General features: G+C 38.6%; 1 protein-coding gene across 2 annotated transcripts in view; it reads right to left on the reverse strand.

Moving 5' to 3' along the window:
- Positions 1 to 22,630, reverse strand: part of GXYLT2 (glucoside xylosyltransferase 2) — a 102,766-nt gene that overhangs the window by 3,722 nt on the left and 76,414 nt on the right. For both annotated transcript variants that reach the window (XM_039851614.1, XM_039851616.1), the window contains exon 6: positions 8,233 to 8,405. In XM_039851614.1, the coding sequence (XP_039707548.1) occupies positions 8,233 to 8,405 (173 nt within the window). The remainder of the gene's footprint in view (positions 1 to 8,232; positions 8,406 to 22,630) is intronic.

Genomic DNA, 22,630 nt, shown 5'->3' on the forward strand with positions numbered 1-22,630 from the left:
GAGAGAGAGAGAAAGAGAGAGAAAATGTTGGAGAGAGATGGCGAGGGAGAGGTAGGAGAGGGAGGAAGAAGGAAAAGGGACAGAGAGAATATTTTCAAAGAGAAATATGAAGGGAGAAAAATATAGTGAGAGAGAGAAAAAATATCTATAGAAAGAAAAAGAGGAAGAGAGAGCAAGAGATAAAATGTAAGTAAGGTAGGAAAAGAGATAAGGGGGGAACTGTTATCATCTAAAGAATTTCTAATTGTTGAATACAACCACATATCAGGTACTGTAGTACTAAAAGCTTAAAGAGCATCGCTTTTTGAATTCTCACAACAATTTTATGAGGTAGCTAATATTGTCTTTGTTTCATAGATGAGGAAACTGAGGCCCAGTAAGGGAGGAGTACAAATTTAATGACTAATCATCAAAAAATGACAAAATTGGGACTTGAACCCAAGTCTGCCAATCCCCATAGCCAAGCCCTGACCCCATTACACTATGGTGCACAGCACTGTGGAGAGCTGGGAAATATATCTTTCATGATGGACTTTCTCTACATTTACTCACATTTCAGGATGGGGTTAGTGATATTCTTGATTGAAATGCTTGAGTGAAAAATGTCTTTTTAGGCCCAAATGAAGAACATCATTGAGTATATCAGGCAGGGTCATTTATGAAACGTTCTGATCTCCCAGAAAACAAACAAGATGCACTGTAACTCAAGAGCCACAGTTGCTCAGTTCTACACCAGAGTTGACAGATCATAAATGAAACCCAAGATATACACATATCTGCTGCATAATTATTTAACTTCCATCTGTACTCTTGAATGGGTTTGTCCCGGAAGTCACTATTTGAAGTCACTGGTAGATGATATCACTAAGTACAAAACAAATTTCCTATGTAATTAAATCACTAGGCCTTTAAAAACCAACAGCTGGAAATGTAGAAGAGATGTTAATTTATAGGCATGTGAAACTCTTTCTGGGCACAGAAGACAATTCTGGGAATTCCAGAGTTGGAATTCTCTGGAGTTCCACTTAGGAAAATATACATTTTCATACAGGCAAAAATGTGTTGTTATGTTGCAGGACTCATTCCCTACCTCACACCTGCCAAAGCCAGTTCATGAATACATAAGGTTTCCTAGATCCTTAAGAAAAATCCTTGAATAAAGTTTACATGCTTTATGTCAGGGGTCAGCAAACTTTCTGTAAAGGGCTAGACAGTAAATATTTTAGGCTTTGTGGGCTATATGGTCTGTCACAGCTACTCTTTCTGCAACTGCAAATTGAAAGCAGCCACAAAATACATAAATGAATGGTTGTCTCTGTGTCCCAATAAGACTTTATTTGTGAATGCTGAAATTTGAATTTCATATAATTTTCTCATTTCCTAAAATATTCTTCCTCTTTTAATTTTTTCCAACTATTTAAAAGGCAATCTTATCTTAGCTCATATAATTTACAAAAACATGCAGCAAGCCAGATTTGGCACAAGTTTGCCAACCCTTACACTATGTCTTAGAATCCCTGCAACTTGTTGGTTTTCCCTTGGCAATCTCAAGGTTAAAAAACAATGTGAAATGCAGCATTTCCCAAAGTGTGGGATGCAAGATATAGTATTTCCTCTTAATCCAAGGGTTCATTTTCCAAGGTTTCAGTTACATGCAGTCAATTATAGCCTGCAAATATTAAATGGAAAATTCCAGAAAAAAACAATTGATAAGTTTTAAACTGTGCGCCAATCTGAATAACGTGACAAAACCTTGTGCCATCCAGCTCTGTTCTGTCTATGAAATGAATCATCCTTTGATTCAGTGTATCCATGCCGTATGTGCTACTCATCTATCATTTATCAAACAGACTGTCCTTGTAGCACTGTTCATATGTTCAAGTAACCCTTATTTTATTGTTATCATTTTCTATTTTATTATTAGTTATTGTCATTAATCCCTTACTGTGTCTAATTTATTAATAAAACTTTATAATAGGTATTTACATACAGTAGTCTCCCCTTATTTGAAGAGGATATGGCCCAAGACTCCCAGTGGATGTTTGAAACTACAGATAGTACTGAACCCTAAATATACTACATTTTTTTACTGTACATTCATAGCTATGATAAATTTTAATTTATGACTTCCAGTCAAGATGGCAGAGTGGAAAAATGCTGTGCTTACCTCCTCCCACAACCACATCAAAATTACAACTAAATTATAGAATATCACCTGGAGAACCAGTTGAACACTAGATGAATAGAACTCCCATAACTAAGGATATAAAGAAGAAGCAAAGTGAGAATGGTAGGAGGGGCAAAGACATAAAATGGCTAGTCCCATACCCACATGTGGTGGTTGAGAATTGGAAGAGATAGCTCAGTTGTGGAGGTCTCCCCTGAAAAGAAAAGGGTCCCAGCCCCATACTGGGTTCCCCAACCCAAGGCCCTATGACCGGGAAGAGGAGCCCCCACAATATCTGGATATGAAAATCAGAAGGGATTCTACTCAAGTGACACAGAGAGCTGCTGGAAGCCCAGATGTCCTTTTAAAGGGCCCACATACAGATTCACTTGCTCACAAATACTCATCCTAGCTTCAGTGAAGGGATAGTAGCTTGAAAGGTGCCAATGCCATATGGGGAGAAACTGAATTGTGTGGCTTCAGGGTGAAGGCTGAGGGGGAGGCTGACATTTTTCATGTGTTGAGCACCTCCCACACACAGCCCCCAGGCATAGGCAGGTGCCAAATCTGAATCTGCAATAACCTGGTGAACAGCGCTCACCCCACCCTGGTGATTCCCAGATACACTGACCCACCCAAATCGAGCACGGAACTGTTGGCACCTGGACTTAGTTCACAGTGTGGCCACTGCCACATGCTTCTAGGCCCAGCACAGGCAGCTACTAACTGCAGGTCACTTCGTAGCTACTACTAGATGGCCGCAGGCTGGGCACAGGTAGCAGCTGACCTTGACCTTCACCAAAGTCCTGCCCAGGAGAACTTAGAACCAACATTCCTGGTGGCTAGCTTCAGACCACCATAGAGCACCACACAATTAGCTCCAGAAATAGCATGCCCAAAAGGTAGCCTTGCAGTCATCAAAGCACCACTGGGGTAAATCCTCTCCATGAGAAAAGCTCCTAAACAGCAACTCATCCCCAGTGGTCATGGCCAGTTCTCACAGCCAGTCAGCATGAATGTTAACCCCACCGACTGATGTGCCAACATCAATCAAGAGTCAACTACAACAGGAGGACACACACAATTCTTGGGGACACAAGGGACACACCTGGAGCAGAGGTCTCAGGTGACCTGGTAGACTGTGCCACTGGGCCCCATAGGATGCCTACATCATAAGGCCACTCTACCAAGACCAGGAAACATAACAGCTCTACCTAATATGTAAGAACAAACACAGGGAATCACCAAAAATGAGGAGACAAAGAAATAATTCCAAAATGAAAGAACAAGACAAAATTCTAGAAAAAGAACTAAGTGAAATGGAGACAAGCAATCTACCAGTTACAGAGTTCAAAACCCTGGTTAAAGGATGCTCAATAAACTTAGGGGAAGAATAGATGAACTCAGTGAGAACTTCAACAAAGAGATAGTAAACATAAAAAATGACACAGGAACCATAAAAAAGGGACAAAAATGAAGAATAAAATAACTGAAATGAAGAATTCACTAGAAGGAATGGATAGCAGATTAAATTAAACAGAGGATCAAGTCAGCGATTTAGAAGACAAAGTAGCAGAAAAACATCCAATTTGAAGAGCAACAAGAAAAAAGAATTTAAAAAGGTGGTGATAGTTTAAGGGATTTCTGAGACAACATGAAGTGTAACAACATTCACATCATAAGGGTACCAGAAGGAGAAGACAGAGATCAAGGGATTGGGAACCTATTTGAAGACATAATGATGGAAAACTTCCCTAACCTGGTGAAAGGAATAGACATACATGCCCAGGAAGCACAGAGAGCCCCCCAAAAGATGAACCCAAAGAGGCCCACATCAAGACACATCATAATTAAAATTCAAAGGTTAGAAACAAAGAGAGAATCTTAAAAGCAGCAAGAGAAAGCAGTTAGTTATTTACAAGAGTGCTCCTATAAGACTGTCAGCTGATTTCTCAACAGAAACTTTGCAGGCCATAAGGGATTGGTGGGAAATATTTAGAGTGAACAAAAGCAAGGACTTACAACCAAGACTACTCTAAGCAGCAAGGCTATCATTTAAAATTGAAAAAGAGATAGAACTTTCCATACAAGAAAAAAATAAAGGAGTTCATCAACACCAAGCCAGTATAACAAGAAATGTTAAAGCGGGGAGGGGGGCGGGGAGGAGGAAGAGGAGGAGGAAGAGGAGGAGGAAGATGAAGAAAAAACCATAAATATGAATAATAAAATGGCAATAACTATGTACCTATTAATAATCATTTTAAATGTATATGGATTAAATGCTCCAAGCAAAAGACATAGGTTAGCTGAATGGATAAGAAAGCAAGACCCATGTATGTGCTGTCTACGAGACCTAATTCACATCTAAAGACACACACAGATTGAAAGTAAAGGAATGAAAAAAGATAATTTATGCAAAGGGAACTGAAAAAAACTGGGGTCGAAATACTTATATCTGACAAAATAGACTTTAAAACAAAGGCTGTGACAAGAGAAAAAGAAGGACGTTTCATAAAGACAAAAAGATCTATCCAACAAGAGACTATAACTCTTGTAAATATTTACGAATCCTACATAGGAGCACCTAAATATTTAAAGCAAAATATAGACAGAAATAAAGAGAGAGATCGACAGTGATAGTCATAGTAGGGGATTTTGACACCCTATTGACATCAATGGGTAGATCATCCAGACAGAAAATCAACAAGGAAACAGTGGCCTTAAATGACACATTAGAGCTGATGGACTTAATTGATATTTTTAAAACATTTCACCCCAAAGCAGCAGAATATACATTTTTTTCAAGTGCACATGGAAAGTTTTCCAAGATAGACTACATGTTAGGCCATAAAATAAGTCTCAGTAAATTTATGAAGATTGAGATCAAATCAAGTATCCTTTCCTATCAGAATGGTATGAAACTAGGAATCAATTACATGACAAAAACTGAAAAACGCACAAACATATGGAGAATAAATAACATGCTACTAAGCAAGGGACAGGTTAACAATGAGATCAAGGAAGAAAACAAAAAGATACCTTAAGGAAAAAAAAAAACCCACAATGACCCAAGATCTATGGGACGCAGTAAAACAATCTTAAGAGGGAAATTCATAGCATTATAGGTCTACCTCAAGAAACAAGAAAAATCTCAAATAAACAATCTAACTTTACATCTAAAGGAACTAGAAAAAGTACAACAAACAAAGCTCAAAGTGAGTAGAAGGAAGGAAATAATAAAGATCAGAGCAAAAGTAAAAGAAATAGAGTCTAAAAAAATTAAAAAGATCAATGAAACCCATAGCTGGTTTTTTGAAAAGATAAACAAAATCGATAAACCTTTAATCAGACTAATCTCAATCATCAAGAAAAAAAAAGACAGATAAATAAAATCAGAAGTGAAAGAGAAGTGACAACTGACACCACAGAAATACAAAAGATTACTAGGGAATACTACAATTATATGCCAACAAATTGGATAACCTGAAAGAAATACCTAAATTCCTAGAAACATACCATATTCCAAGACTAAGTCAAGAGGAAACAGAAAATCTGAACAGACCGAACCTACTAATGAAATCAAATCAATAATCAAAAAACTCTCAACAAAAAAAATCCAAAATTTATAAAGAGCTCATATAACCCAATACCAAAACAAAACAAAACAAAAAAACAAACGATCTAACTAAAAAATGGGCAGAGGACTTGAATAGACATTTCTCCGAAGAGGACATACAGATGGCAAACAGACATATGAAAAGATGCTCAAAATCACTAATCATCAGAGAAATGCAAATTAAAACCACAATGAGCTAAGACCTCACAGCTTTTAGAATGGCTATCATCAATAAATCAATGATCAAGTTTTGGTGAGGATGTGGGAGAAAAGAACCCCATGCACTTATGGTGTGATTGCAAATTGGTGTAGCCAGTATAGAATACAGTACAGAAGTTCCTCAAAAAATTAAAAATAGAACCACCATATGTCCCAGAAATTCCACCTCTGGGTATTTATTCAAAAAAATTCAAAACAGCAACTTGAAAATCATATGCATCTCTATGTCATTGCAGCATTATTTACAATAGCCAAAATATGGAGGCAAGCTGGGTGTCTATCAATAGATAATAGAGGTGGTACATATATATATAATGGAGTATTACCCATAAAAAAATGAAATCTTGCCATGTGCAACAACATAGATGAACCCAGAGGGTATTATGCTAAGTGAAATAAGTCAAAGTCAAATGCAACATGATTTTGCTTATATGTGGAATCTTAAAAATCCAATAAATGAACAAACAAAACAGAAAAAGATTCACAAAGACAGAGAACAAACTAATAGTTGACAAATGAGAAGGGGTTTGCGGGGCTGGGTGAAAAAGGGATTAGGAAGTACAAATTAGAGGTTACAAAATAGTCCTGGGGATGTAGTCAAGAATATTGTAATATAGTTAATGATATTGTAATAACTATGTATGGTGTCAGGGAGGACCTAAACTTATCAGGGGATCACCTCGCAAGTTATATAAATGTCTAAATGCTTTGCTGTATATCTGAAACTAAAATAATATTAATTATCAACTGTAATTGAAAAATAAAAATAAATAATTAAAAAATTTTTAATTTGTAAATTAGGTACCGTAAAAAATTAACAATAACTAATAATAAAATAGAACAATTATAACAATATACTCTAATAAAAGTTATGTGAATGTGATCTCTCTCTTTCTCAAAATATCTGATAAACAAGATGGCTACTAAGTGACAAATGGATGGGTGTCGTGCAAGATTTCATTACACTACTTAGAAAGGTGTACAGTTTAAAATTTATACATTGTTTATTTGTAGAATTTTCCATATAATATTTTTGGACCACGGTTGAACTCAGGTAACTGAAACTGCAGAAAGCAAAACCACAGATAAAGGAGTACTACTGTATAAGAAAAAACATAGTACATATACGGTTCAGTACTAGCTGCAGTTTCAGGTATCCCCTGTGTATTTGGGGATACTACTGGACTAGCAGGCAGTGCTTGACATGATTTTAGGTGGTGAACCACAAAATAAGATTATCTCAATCTTCTCGTTTAATGTAAGAAGATAGTTTACATATCTTTAACTCCTCCTTAACATTTGCTAATCAATCTTTTCAAGGTTGTAAGAGGAGGTCTCAGGCATTGAAGATTCCAATTCGAGGCCCAAAATCCTATCTGTGATCTCTCTGACTCAACCATAGGCAATAACAAGGCTGCCTGTTATGCCTCCTGGGAAAAGCTGTCTTTCTGGCACCAAACTTGGTGCACAGGCAGTGTACTGTAGTTTCCTTGAGGGTGTTGCTGTTACAGGACTCAGTGTCCACTTCCCATGCTCATATGCATATCTGCTTTCCTGTCCCAGGCACTTCCATTTGAAGACCTTCTGGGGGAGTTACCTTGCCAGTCTTTCTTCTTTTTCCTCTCATTCCCCCTCCCCTGGCCTAAGGATCCAAAAAGATACAGGAGCCTTGAGATGATTCCTGCCTGTGTTGCGTCCACTCAACCCTCACCCAGGGCTCTTTGGTGGGTAAAATGGAACACCGAACACCACAGAGCTGGAGCCTCTTTTTCTCTTTTGCTTGTACATAAATAAAGACTCCACTGTTACTTTTAGTTTGGCTCCCTGTCTTGATTGTTCAACAGGGTAGAGGTGGCAAGCAAGTAACACATTTAGCTTGAAATGAATAATATCATTTTATTCTTAATTGTATTATGTTTACCTTAACCCATTACCCTTTGTTAAAGCAAATGGCACAGGATTTCTGTTTCAGATATAAAATGTCCTCCCTAAGTGAATTTATTTAAGGGGAAAAAAAAGTGAGTTACTTACTTGGAAAAATTAAGTAAAAAGTGAATAAAGTAAGGTATTGGGGGTAAGCGCATATACTGAAATAAGAGTGACTTAGTTTGGGGAAAACTGGTATAACTCAATGCTTCTAAGGAATTATTTGGCCTTCAAAGGGAATGGTGACCAAAACACTTATGCTGATATGCACATGTCTATTAAACAGTGGTAAGAGCACACTTACATCCCGTATAGCTTCATAGAGTGCTTTGAAAGTTGGCTGCTTGTCATCATGGTAGACACCTCGGTTCCCATGCAGAACAGACACACCTTCAAGCTCAGCCTCTTTGCAATTGCTTCCATACATGCAGTGATCAGGACGGTAGTTCCACTGGCAGGGGAACACATAGAGACACTCTGGTGGTGACAAGAGAAAGACATGTGTCCACAGTCAGTGTCAGCTCTCCTCTGCATGCCTGGTGATTAAACCAAAGTTTCCATAAACTGCACAGAACACATAATTTAAATGCATGAGTGTGATTATGACTCAGACCAAATTTCACTACATGTGTAAAGATTTTGATAACAGGGATTGAAGTGGCACACAATAGTGGTGTTGTAGGCTTCAATCCCCAAAAGGAGGGCAGTATAACATCATGGACAAGGAGCAAACAATGGCATTAGGCAGCTGGGGTCTAAATCTCAACTCTCTCACTCAAATACAGCGAAATCCGGGTCCAGTGATTCAATTTCCCTGTGCTTCAGTTTCCTCATCTGTAAGATGAGAATAGCGGGACCTCCTTCTTATTTTGATTATTAAACTTACACACACACACACACACACACACACACACACACACAAACACACACACATGTTTAGCAAAGCGCTAAGCACACAGTGGTGGTCAATAGCGTTAGTAGCTATAATCATCTCTTTGGAAAGGTTTTGTGAAATGGACAAATCCAAAAAATAGAAGTCAAGATTGAAGCAAAGATTCCTCTTAGGAATTAAAAACCAACCAACAAACGAAAGCAAAACAAAGGGAAAAAAACAAACAAAAAACTACAACAGCAAATGGAAAAAAGTCCAAAGAAAAAAGCAAAGCCAAAAGAAGTCCCTATGCCAAAGTTACTATATATACTGTGGGTGAGCATGTGCGTACACATACTTTTGTATGTTTGTATCTATAATCCAGTGGTCTTAGCAAGGGGCAATATTACCCCCTTCCTCTGGGGCCATTTGATGATATTTGGAGGGAGACATTGGTTGTCATATATGAGAGAGGCTGCTACCAATATCTGGTAGGTTGAGAACAGGGATGTTCCAAACATCCCACAATGAACAGGAGAGTCCCCACATCAGTAATAGTACCAAGGTCAAGAAACTCTGCTGTAATCCTGTTGAACTCAGAAACTTTCCTCTTAGTGACTAGGATTATACAATTAGCAATAAATTCACGATCCCCTAGCTTCCTGGCTCCTCAATTTGATGCCTCCAAGGGCAAGGCCTAAAGGAATATGGATCAAAACTCTTTGTGAATGTGGTTAAGGATCATGGGAAAGAAAGGCCCCACGTTAGAGCACAGGATTAGAGCAAATCAATTACCATGGTCAGAAAAGCAATTTAAAGATGTGCTTTTTGGTTGGGTTGACAGCATCCCCTTCTCGCAAAGAGGACCACTGATTAGAGATTACTTACAGAAAGCTTCAAGGTAGAAAGCAAAGGATGAAGAGATCATCACACCTCCCTTTTGGCAGACTGTGTATAGTATTTCTTCTGCTCAGTCTTTACAGGTAACAGTGACATCCAGGCACCCTCCATCAAATTCCTAATTGTTTACAACACACTATGAGATTTTCTTTTTCTTTGGATAACTTCATCTTACAATTATGTTTCTCTTGCATTCACCTCTCTACACTTGCACATACATAATCCATAGTTGGGATGGAGAAGTGGTCATCCTGAAGTCACATTATCTAGATTTGAATCCCAACTCCTCTATTAGACTTTTCTGCACTTTAGTGAAGAGGGTGGGTGTATGGATTATATGAGTAAAAATACCTAAAATTACTTTTGTGCCTTTTTACTGTACTTTACCCTAGCCCAATTGTTTCCTTTTGTAACCTAATGAATTGTCCTAAAACCCATCTCTGTTTTTGTAAATACACTGATCAATTGAATCAACAAATATTTATTGAGTGCCTGCTATGTGTACAATTCCTGCATTCATGGACTTTAGGATGGGCAATGAAAATTTTTGCTTTTTCCCAAGTAGTATAGGAACCCACTACAAAAGGAAACCTTTTCTCTCTTTGCAGCCTCCTTAGAGGCCCGAGGCCCGTGAGGGCACTCTAAGGCAGAAGGTGAAACACAAAGGCTTTGGAATCAGACTGACATAAATTCGAAGTTGGCTTCTATCACCTCCTAGCTCTATAACTTTGGTGACTTACTGAAACCCTTGACCTCAATTTAGAAGCAGTAAAGAGAAGCTGAATTATCCTGGTTTGAATCACAGCTTTACCATGTGTTAGCTGTGATCTAATAGCAGAGGAGTTAATAGAGCAAGCTCTGGAGTTAATCTACTGGGTTTGAATACAGAACTCTACCACTAGTTATGAGAACTCAAGCAAAATCATAAGTTTTCAGGGCCTTGGTTTCATCATCTGTAAAAGTGAGAAGAATTGTAAATATCACTTATCTAATAGGATTTCAGTGAGTATTAAATGAGTTCATATATATATATGTACTTGGAACAGTGCCTGGCACATAGAGGCACACAATAAATGTAAGCTGTAATAATTACTATTATCATTGTTATTGTTATAACAAGAACTATTGCATTATGTTGCTGAAAGGATAAAACAAGATAACTTAAGTTAAATGAGCCTAGCATAGTTCCTGATACATAGTACACTGGTGATGTGTGTTTTTTAAATAATTTTTTATTTTTCAATTACAGTATGCATACTAACATATTAGTTTCGGGTGTATAACATGGTGATTAGACATTTATATAACCTACAAAGTGATCATCTTGATAAATCTGGTACTCATCTGACACCATACATAGTTATTACAATATTATTGATGATATTCCTTATGCTATACTTTATATTTCCATGACTATTTTGTAACTACCAATTTGTACTTCTTAATCCCTTCACTTTTTTCACCTAGCCCCCCAACACCCCTCCCATCTGACAACCCTCAAAATATTTTCTATATCTATGAGTTTGTTTCTGTCTTGTTTGTTTATTTCGTTCTTTAGATTCCACATGTAAGTGAAATCATATGGCATTTGTCTTTCTTTGTCTGACTTACTCCACTCAGCACAATATCCTCTATGTTCATTTTTGTTGTTGCAGATGGCAAGAGTTCACTTCCATGGGTGAGTAATATTCCATTGTATATATGTACCACCTTTTCTTTATCCAGTTATCTATTGATGGACACCAGCTTGGCTCCATATCTTGGCTATTGTAAATAATGCTGCAATGAACACAGGGATTCATATGTTCCTTTGAAGTAGTGTTTTCAGTTTGTTTGGATAAATACACAGAAGTAGGATTACTGGATCCTTCTTTTTCTTGTTATAGCCTTTGTTTCAAAGTTTATTTTATCCGATATAAGTATTACTACCCTAGTTTTTTGTTTGTTTCCATTTTCACAAAATATCTTTTTCCATCCCTTTACCTTGAGTCTGTGCATGTCTTTCCATCTGCAGTGAGTCTCTTGTAGGTAGCGTATGCAAGGGTCTTGTTTTCTTATCCATTCGGCCACCCTATCTTTGGACTGTAGCAATTAATTCATTTACATTTAAAGTAGTTGTTGATAAATATGTAGTTATTGCCATTTTATTATTCATATTTCAAATCCTTTTTCTTCTTCTTTAAGAAGTCCTGATAACATTTCTTGTAACACTGGTTTGGTGTTGATGAATTCCTTTACCTTTTTCTTGTATGGGAAGCTCTTTATCCATCTTTTCATTCTAAAAGATAGCCTTGCTGCATAATCTTGGTTGTAGGTCCTTGCATTTCATCACTTTGAATATTTTCTGCCAATCCTTCTAGCCTGCAGTTTCTGCTGAGAAATCAGCTGACAGTCTTATAGGAGCACTCTTGCAGGTAACTAACTGTTTTTCTCTTGCTGCTTTTAAGATTCTCTCTTTGTCTTTAACCTTTGGCATCTGAATTATGATGTGTCTTAGTGTGAGGCTCTTTGAGTTCATCTTGTTTGAGATTCTCTGAGCTTCTTGGGCTTGTATGTCTATTTCCTTCATCAGGTTAGGGGAGTTTTTCGTCATTACGTCTTCAAATATGTTCTCAATCCCTTGGTCTTTCTTGTCTCCTTTTGATATCCCTATAAGGAGAACGTTGATACACTTGATTCTGTCCCAGAGTTCCCTTAAATTATCCTCATTTTTACTGTTCTTTTCTCTTGTTGCTGTTCTGATTGGGTGTTTTCTGCTATTTTATCTCCTAAATCACCGATTTGATCCTCTGCTTTATCTAATCCATTGTAGTCTTATTTCTGTTTAGTTCTTTTTTATGTTTTCTATCTCCATTTTTGTATTTTCTCTCTCTTTAAAATTCTCATTGAGCTCATCTACTCTTCCCCTAAGTTCATTGAGCATCCTTATAACAAGTGTTTTGAACTCTGCATCTGTTAGAATGCTTGTCTCCATTTTGTTTAGTTCTTTTTCTGGAGCTGTGCCCTGCTCTTTCGCTTGGGACATGTTTCTTTGTCTTTCCATTTTGGATGCTTCCCTGTGTTTGTTTCTCTGCGTTAGGTAGGGCTCCTATGTCTGCCAGTCTTAGTAAAGTGGCCTTATGTAGTAGGCATCCTGTGGAGCCAAGCGATGCAGTCTTCCCTGGTCACCTTAGCCAAGTGCTCCAGGTGTGTTCCTGTATGGTTTATGTGTACCCTCCTGTTGTAGTTGGGCTTTGGTTGCTGTTTGCACATCAATGGATGGGACTGACCCTCAGGCTGATTGGTTGTGAGAACTGGCCAGTGAGGGGCTGATCCTATGGAGCAGAACTGGCTCTAGCAGGACTCTGGTGCTTGCCCTGTCTGCCCTTTGGGTGTGTCATCCTTGGCTACAGCCCAGATGGTGCTCCAGCTTCATCAGGAGCCAGCCACCTAGTGTGCTGGCCCCAGGGTCTCCTGGGAGGGGACCCGTTGCAGCCTAAGTCCAGCCATAGCCTGTGCTGGGCCAGGGACAACCTGGAAAGAATCATCAAGCAATCATAAGATGGCTGCCACCTGCCCTGGGCTTGGAGGTGCCTTGAGAGCTGCAAATTGCAAATTGAGGATTGCTGCTGCTAGTGCCATGCTTGGAGCTACTCAACAAGAGGTATGGGGCATGCTGAGGCAAGATGCTGTTTATTTGGGTTTTGTGAATGTTTGAGAGATTTTAGGAGTCACAGCATGAGCCAAGATAGGATGTATGTATGGAAAAGCCATTGGAGTGGGTTAGTGGGCCTGCAAGTTGGGTGGGGCAGGGTCTCAGGAATCACCAGGGAAGGGCAAATGGTGTTACTCAGCTTGATGGAGACTCAGATGTGGTGGCTGCCTGAGTCTGCACGCCAGCATTGGGGAAGGCTCAATAAGGAAACGATGGATTCTGCCAGCACTTCTGTCTGGGAGAAAGCTGCCTCTCCAGCCCTCAAACTGAAGACAGACAATTCAGTTTCTCCTTGTATGTCCTTGCTGCTCCAGTGCTGGAGTTCTGAGCGAGTGAGCCCGTCAGCAAGTAAGGCCAGGTGTGGGCTCCTTAAGAGGAATGTATGACTCCAGCTGCCCTTAGTCTCTCTCAGCCACAATCTCCGCTTGTTTTCACAGCCAGAAGTTATGAGGACTTTTTTTTCCCGGCACTGGAACCCTGGGCTGGGAAGCCTGGTATAGGGCTGGGACCCCTAGCTCTTCTGGGAGGACCTCTGCAGCTGAGATATCCCTCCCAATTTTCAACCGCCATATGTGGGTGTGGGAACAGCCTATTTCGCGGCTCCACCCTTCCTACCAGTCTCAAGGCGACCTCTTCTGTATGTCTCCAGTTGTAGGACTTCTGTTCAGCTAGACTTCAGGTGACTCTCAATGATGAGTGTTCTGTAGTTTAGTTGTAATTTTGATGTGGTTGTGAGAGAAGGCAAGCACAGCATTTACCTTCTCTGCCATCTTGACTGGAAGCCGATAAATGTTTTACTACAAATGCATCTGGACATGCAGGTGGCCAGTCAGTCTTTCTTAACTTTTTCTTGGTCACAGATCTCTTTGAGTATCTAATGAATATTTTAGGTCCTGTTTTTGGAAAACTACAAATGAAGGATATGAAAATTATTTGCTTACAAGTTTAGGGGTTTATAGATCTTCATTATAGAGACCAGCTAAGAATCCCAGTGGTTTAATGTCAAATATGAAATTGGACTCCAGACAGAATTCAATTCACATCTTTATACTTCCTTTTCCAGAGGCTAAATGCAAAATACATCAAGCATAAAATTGAAACAGTATTGGTTCACCACATTATGTAAGGCATTGTTGTCAGTAGACAATAAGGTGCTATTTCTGCCCTCAAAGAACGTATACTCTTGTAACTGAGATAGTACATAATGTCATCCAAATAAACATGTTCTATCAGGATTCATAGAAAGGAGGACATTTCAGTAAAGTTTCATTTAAACTTAGACTTATAATAAGGATAGGATTTTGACAGTCAGACACAGAGACCTGAAGAAGCATTTGAGGAGAAAATGGTCTGATCATGATGAAAGGTTTGGAAATCAGAGTGTGCGTTAGAAAATATAAGCCATTTAATTTTTCTGGGGCAAATGTAATCTCTTCAAAGAGGTAAGAAAATGGTAGAAAAGTTGTCATATTAGTAGATTGCTTTAACTTAAAATATTCAAGAATATGAATCTATATTAGATTACAAGTAACCAACTTTGATTCTAGCTCGTGAAGCAAAAAAAAAATTTTTTTGCTTTCAAAAGAGAGGGAGTAGCTTATAAAATCAGAGGTAAAGCTGAATCGGGGCAGGAAGTGGAACACTCCTAGGACATGGGGGATGGGGACAAATTAATGTCAGTTCTTCAGCATTGCTACTAGGATGAACCAGTCTTGACTACTTTCTGCTCTTGGATTCTCAGACTCAGGTACCCAGGAGATGGGCTGACTGGTTTAGTGGGAGTCAGGGGTGGGTGGGGCTCTAAGACTGCAGGCAATCGGGGAAAAGCAATCCCCTGAAGGAAAACTAGGGCACTCTAACTAAAAGAAAAGGAAATCAAAAGTAGGCAATTAAAAATAACAGATGTGTCTTTTTATTCACAGATAAATTTTGCATGGGTTACTCTTTGAAATCTCCATTTGGTTAATGGAGGGAGGAGGAGGAGAAAAGAGGCTCAACTAGCTTCATGGGATGGGCTTCAGATGGAAAACCTATATATATATATATATATATATCAGCCAATGATGGACCAATGATGGTTATTTGGCACATAATCACTATTTTAAAATGGATCTATTTTAAGCAAGATTATCAGGGGTGTCAAGATCTGTTTGAAATGATAGCATGATGAAATAGGTTATTTTTCTCCTTTTGAGAAAATAATACAGTGAATGGTTTTAAAATTCCAAATCCCTAAAGTCTCAAACTATTGCAATTCATATTAAAATATTTTTTTCAAGTTAACCTCTCTTCAAACTCTGGGTTTTGGCCATTTTCCTCCCCATTTTATATTGATAACAAAGCTCCTCATTACAGAGAACAAATTGATGGTTGTCAGATTGGAAGAGGCTAGGTGAAAAAAGTGAATGGATTAAGAAGTACAAATTAGCAGTATAAAATAGTCACGGGGATATAAAGTACAGCATTGGGAATATAGTCAAAATATTGTAATAACTGTATGGTGTCAGGTGGGTACTAGACTTATTGGGGTGATTACTTTGTAAATTATATAAATGTCTAACCACTATATTGTACACCTGCAACTAATATAATATTGTATGTCAACTGTAATTTAAAAAATAAAATTAAATTAAATTAAAAAGCTTATAATTAACTGGTGGTCTTTGGGTTTGAAATCCCTTCATGATCTCTTAAGGATTCTACATTTATTTCCAGAGCCTTCTAACTACTTGCAAAGAACTGTATGAATTGACTTTTCTCTCATACTTTTTGATTTTTTCATACTCTTGAGTTATCTAAGATTATGTAATAGATTATACATGATTATTTCAAGTTCACAGTGAAACAGCCTTTCTACTCATTTACCACACTGTACTAACAGAACAAAGTCTATTTGATTGCATTATTAATATTTTGTTTGTTTCTTTAGTTTTGTGAATGTCTCATTCCAGAACTGAGCTTTCCCAGTCTCTTCTTCTTCCTTCTTCCAGAATACACCTTGTTTCAGAAAAGGGCAATTAATTCCTCAAAGAAAATTTACTTTCCTGATCACACAATCTAAATAAAGCCTTCCTGTCCCTCCAGCTTTGATAGTCTCTTTCTCATCCCTTTGTTTCCTTCATAGAATTTATTACAATTTTTGATTTTGAACAGCTAGTTGTTATTCTTTGGAAGGATACTTCTTCCAATAAAAGGTAGGTTTCATTAAAACAGGCACTTTGTCTATTCTGTCTGTTGCCATATCCTCAGTGCCTAACCCTGTGGCTGGCACACAGTAGATGCTCAACAAAAAAACCTGCTGAATGGAGGAGTGAACAAAACCCCATACCTTCCTCTACCACCTGTATCTTTTTCCTTTCTCCTCCTTTCTCTTACTACTTTTTTCCCCTTTCACTTTCCTTGCTGTAGTCTTTCTCATCCATCTACTTTCCTCTTTCACTCCATTCTCTTAATTACTTTAATTCGACCAACACTTCTGAAAAACAACACCATTTAAAGCATTAACCTTTGCACTGTGAAAGACATAAAGTAGATACAACCTCTTCCCACAAGAACCCTAAAATCTTTATTCTTGCATTTTATGTCAGAGCTCATGAACTTCCCAGATTCTCAAAACAATGATTTATTTCCAGTTCGCAAGAATAGTCCTAATACCAAATAATTGGGCCTGCCAATCTCCAGAACACATTCATAACTGCCAGGCTTGGTGCTTTTGGTGGAGTGAGTATACAGTGTAGTCACACATTCAAGTGCAGAGCTCCAGTGATCACTGGCAGTACGAGAACAAGGCCCTGATGGGGCCACTGAAAAGGCATGTTCCATGTGACTGCATCCTATTCTGTGGCCCCAGAAAACCCTCCTAACTCTCTAGTATCACATTCAACTTATGGACAATCTATGTAAATCCCATGGGCATTTTAGCTCTTCTCTCTCCCTATGAGCAGAACCCTACTACTTCTCCTCTGGCTGAATGTCCTGCCTTATTATCTATACTTAGCTGGTTTCATTTCCTTCCCTTTACATAGCCCATTTTACTAGAAATCTCCCCAAAGCAGGTACAGACACAGGTGGTCACGGTTGAGAAAGGAAAATGCCAAATGACCTTGCTCCTCTTGCCCCTGATGAACCTTTCAAGAGAGGTCTCCCTGACCAAAGAGAACTAATTCAAAGCTAGGCTGGAAATCAATTCATAGGCCAATCTCTCTCTCTCTCTCTCTTCTAGAATTTGAATTAGGAAACATAAGAAACCCATCGTCATTGGTATGGGTTTGTAAGACTGTTTAACACAACCTCAGGGTTGGGCCAAGTGCAAACACAGAATACTGTCTAAGAAGATAAAATGGAATCAGATGGGCATGGAGAAAAGCAAAATAACAGAGACCATGAGGGATGAAGAAATCTGCTTTGGTCCTTAGCATTTTCCCAGAGCTGATTCTCATGAGGCCTGGCATGATCTGATCCATATGTTCATGAGACTGTACCCGGACCCTTAATTAGTTGGCCTGACTGAAGTTTTGTTTCTTGCAATCTAAAGGCATTAACCCAAGCACTTCTTTCTACATAGAGCTCTCTTTTGGCCCTGGTCTAATATATCCTTTCTATAGATTCTGCTCTTAAACTCACTGTACAGATGTAAGCTCATTCTTCTACCCCTTGAAGAAGCTGCTTTGGCTCACTTGCAAGGAAATGTCCTGTAGACTGACCTACCTGAATGCCCTCCTTGGGTTCCAGTTGTCTCTCTTTTAGTCAGCCTATTACCCAGCACTGCAGTTACCTACCCACAGGCATGTGCTATCTAATTATAGCAAGAGTATTAACATTTTTTAAGCTAATGACTTTTTAAAAATTTATTTATTTTAATTAGTTTCAAGTATACAGTACATTGGTTAAACATCTATATAGTTTGTAAAATCATCTTTCCAATTGCTCCCTCCCTTCCCTGATCCTCCACCTAGCCAACGTATTCATGCTAATTGCATTCCCTATGCCGTGCTCCCCATTCCCATGACCATCCATCAGCTACTAATTTGTATTTCTTTAACCCTTCACCCCATTCTCATAAACCCCAACACCCTCTCCTCTCTGTCCATCACCAATTTGTCTACTATATTTGTGAGTCTGTTTTTGATTAGTTTGTTCTTTTTATTCCTTAGATTATGCATATAAGTGAAATCATATAGTGTTTATCTTTCTCTGTCTGACTTGAATACCTTCTAGGTCCATCAAAGCAATATCTTTTTCCATTCCCTTCCTTTTAGTCTGTGTGTCTTTTAATCTGAAGTGAGTATCTTGTCGGCAGCACCTGTAGGGGTCTTCTTTTCTTATTCTTTCAGCCACTCTATCTTTTGGTTGGAGAACTTAATTCTTTTCCACTTGAGGTACTTATTGATAAGAATATAGTTGTTACCATTCTTTATTCTTGTTTTTGATACATGTTTTTTCTTCCTAAATAAGTCCCTCCAAAATTTCCTGTAATACTGGCTTGGTATTGATAAATTCCTTTAGCTTATTTTTGTCTGGGAAGCTCTTTATCTGTCCTTCAACTCTAAATGGTAGTTTTGCTGTATAAAGTATTCTTGGTTGTAGATCCTGGGTTTTCATCACATTGAATATTTTGTGCCAAACTCTTCTGTCCTGTATAGTTTCTTTTGAGAAGTCAGCTGCCAGTCTTATGGGTTCTCCCTTGTAGGTAACTCTCTGTTTTTCTCTTGCTGCTTTTAAGATTCTCTTTGTATTTAACCTTCGGCATTTTAATTACGATGTATCTTGGTGTGAGCTTCTTTGGATCTCTGGTTTTTGGGATTCTCTGAGCTTCCTGGGGTTTTATGTCCATTTCCTTCACCAGGTTAGGGAAGTTTTCCGTCATTATTCCTTCAAACAGCCGTTCAACATCTTAATATTCTTCAGTTACACTGATCAGATGGGTATTTGGACCCTTAATAGTGTCCCATGTGCTCCTTAAAATATATTTATAGTCTTGGCATTTTATCTCTTGCCATTCTGATTGTGTGTCCTTGGCTTTCCCATCCTCTAGATAGGGCATTTGATTCTTTTCTTTATTCACTTTGTTTATTCCTTTGTTTATTCCATTTAATATACTTCTCATCTCAGATAATGTGTTCTTCATTTCAGACTGGTTCCCTTTTATAATTTCCATTTCCATTTTTATGTTTTTTTTTTATTTCTTTGTTGATTTTATCTACACTTCTCAAAAGTTCATTGAGCATCTTTATAACCAGTGTTTTGAACTGTATATCTGTTAGATTACTTGACTCCATTATATCTGGATCTCTGTTCTGTTCTCTCATATAGTTTCTGCTTCTTTGTCTTCCCATTTTGGCTGTCTTTCTGTGTCTGTTTCTATGTAGTAAGCAAAGCACCTAAGTCTCCCGATCTTATTAGTGTGGATTTGTGTAATAGATGTCCAGTGGCACAGTCCTGAGAGGAGTCCAGCCCAAGCCTGTGCCCCTCTGGGGCCACCTGTTAAGATTCAGCAAGCAATCCACAGATGCCGTACTTATAGTTGCCTCAAAAAGCTACACCAGAAACTGAGGGCAGCTGCCTCCAGTGTGAGTTTAGGTGTTGCTCAGCAAGGAGCATTTGTGTTGCTGAGGATATTCTTGGATGTGGCTTGGGTGGGGTCACACATTTGGGGGGAGGCGGGGTTTCAGGGAATCTTCCCGGCAGAGGGACCTCTGTTATCCAGTTTGATGAAGTCAGGGCTATGGAGTATCCGGCGCACAGGGAGCGGGGGGGCTCAACAGAGAACAATGGATACTGCCGGCACTTCTGTACAGAGTTAGTCTCACTTTGGCCCTCACTCTGACAATGTCTCCTTGTAAGTGCCTGATGCCCTCTGTGCAGCCCAGTCAGCACTGGTGCTCAGAGTGAGCAGGTCGGTCACCACGAAAATCCGCTCAAAAAGGCAGCCCCTGTAAAAAGCATCTGCCCCTGCCGTTGCCGCAGCCTCCGTCTCACTCAGCTGCTGGAGACCAGGCAGCCCGTGTCCTTGCCCTGTCCTACCTTCTGCCATTAAAAGGTACTTTCTTGGATTTCTCTCTAGTTATATGGCTTGTCCATCTGGATCCCAGGCAATTTTTCCTTGCTGCTGCTCTTTGTTTCCGTCACAACTTTGATCTGGTCGCCAGAGGGATGAATAGTCTCTATCATCTATGACATTTTTTTTCCCCTCAAGCTAATGATTTTTAAACACAGTTTAAAAGTGATGTATTGGCTACAGGAGAATAGAATAATAATAATATTCTAGATATGTGCTCTGGTCGTGTACACCCATGGCAACCCCTAAGAACCATAACGATAAGCATGTTTGTCGCCTATGTCAGGGCCAACCTTTTCTCCCACCTTGCCAGAGATAAAGGTGACAAATCTTTTTTTTTTTTTCAAATATAGTTTGTTCTGGTTTACAGAACACACTCACAACCAATATAAACAAAGAAAAAAAACCTTTCAATGTGATGGATATCACTGGATTTCAGTTCAAAGATCTGATGGTTAATAAAGTACTTGGATAAAGTATGAAATAAGATTAATGAAGGCCATACAAGAACAATCAAGGAGTTACCTAATAATACTCGTTGATCTAAAGCTAGGAAACTTGGTTATTTACTTTGCTAATGCTCAGAAACAGGATTTAGTACAACTTCATAATTATTTAGTTCCAATTAAAGACAAGGAGCTTGTGTCTAATTGCAAAGCTGCATATGACTGCCTTCCATTATTATCTACTCATTAATCATGTCCTCAAATAATCTGCAACAGGCTAAGAGAATTTCTGGAGAGGCAACTGTGCAATCTTTTCAATTCCTCAGTTTAGGAATACAGACAGATAGGCTATTGGAAGATACTTTTAGCTATACAACAGAGGAAAATGCAGTATTTAAAAGACAGAAATAATGCAGCAGACAGTTCCATTTTGGGATATATGCCCAGCTCTCTAGGATTCCCCTCTCTGAAAAATTCTCTCCCCCAAATATACAGGGCCAAAGTTGGAGTGGCCTGGGTTTGTACCCCTGCTCCAGCACTCATTGGCTACTATATGAATTATTTAACTGTTTTTCACTTGGTAGTTTTGTTTGTAAGATGGGGATTATACTCTCAGGGTCGTTGTCAGGGTTAAATAAGATAATGCTTAGAATAGCACCTGGCACTTAGTAAATAATAAATGTCAGCCATTGTTCCTTAGCTCCACATTCCTGGCTTAACTGACCCATGATGGAAACATCAGATCTCTCCCCTAGGACTTTGGAATTGGGATAAAGTTAGTCTTTCTTGGAGACCTGGACTTGGAGTCTGAAACCTTGGTACTTTGCTTTGAGGTCTGAGGAGCAGAGAATGAGTTCTTAAAGATAATGAAAGCCTCAGCAGAAGAAGGTCCAACCTGGGTTCCTCATCATTTTTCCTTTCCTGCCCTTGGTTTCTAGGGGACTCAAGTTTGCTTATAAAAAAGTATTCTTTGTGCATAGTCTAACTTCAGGAGTTCTTTATGTGTAGACAAGAGTTCTAAGCAATACATTTACACCTAGAAAAAAGATGAAATTCTGCTTAATGATAAATGAGAGGCGCGGACTTTAAAATCCTTGTTACTATTAGAGTGAAAAGGATTAAAACATGTCACCAGTGAATGGCCAAGATATTCCCTTTGTCTAATGAATGAATATTGGGAATCTTTTCCAGAAACTTTGTATCCACCTTTTTTTCTTTTCCAGGATTTGGTCCTTTTTAATCCAAAAACATATAAGATTAGGTTTTATTTCAGTGTTTCGTTAAAAAAAAATAATAAAGGTACATAGTAGGTGCTTACACAGGGTGATATGCAACCAGAGACAGAAGTCTTTATAAACAGGATTCTCTACTTCGGGATTTTTTTACTTTAAAGGAAAGGCCTGAGTAGGTTAGGTAAGAGTGCTTTTTCTCCCCAAAGATTTTTTCCCAAGTAGAAAAAAAGGTTTTGATTTTAACAACATTAAGTATAGTTTTAGCAAGAAGAAAGACAGAAAGGAAATTTTGTTAGCTTTAGGCATCAAAATAAAATCATAGATCAGAAATTTTTGTCTCTCTCCTTCCCCCAACTCCACCAAATAATTGACTTAACAATATAAAATTTTTCTTTTGCCCCAGAAAAAGGGATTTGGGAATCTGAGTCCTTATTCTAGGCTCTGTTACCCCAGAACAAATCACTTAACTTTAAAGATTCCCAAGAATCAGTTCCCTTCAATC

This window comes from Pteropus medius, unplaced genomic scaffold, assembly GCF_902729225.1.
Source record: "Pteropus medius unplaced genomic scaffold, Ma_sr-lr_union100, whole genome shotgun sequence".
NCBI classification, from domain to species: domain Eukaryota; kingdom Metazoa; phylum Chordata; class Mammalia; order Chiroptera; family Pteropodidae; genus Pteropus; species Pteropus medius.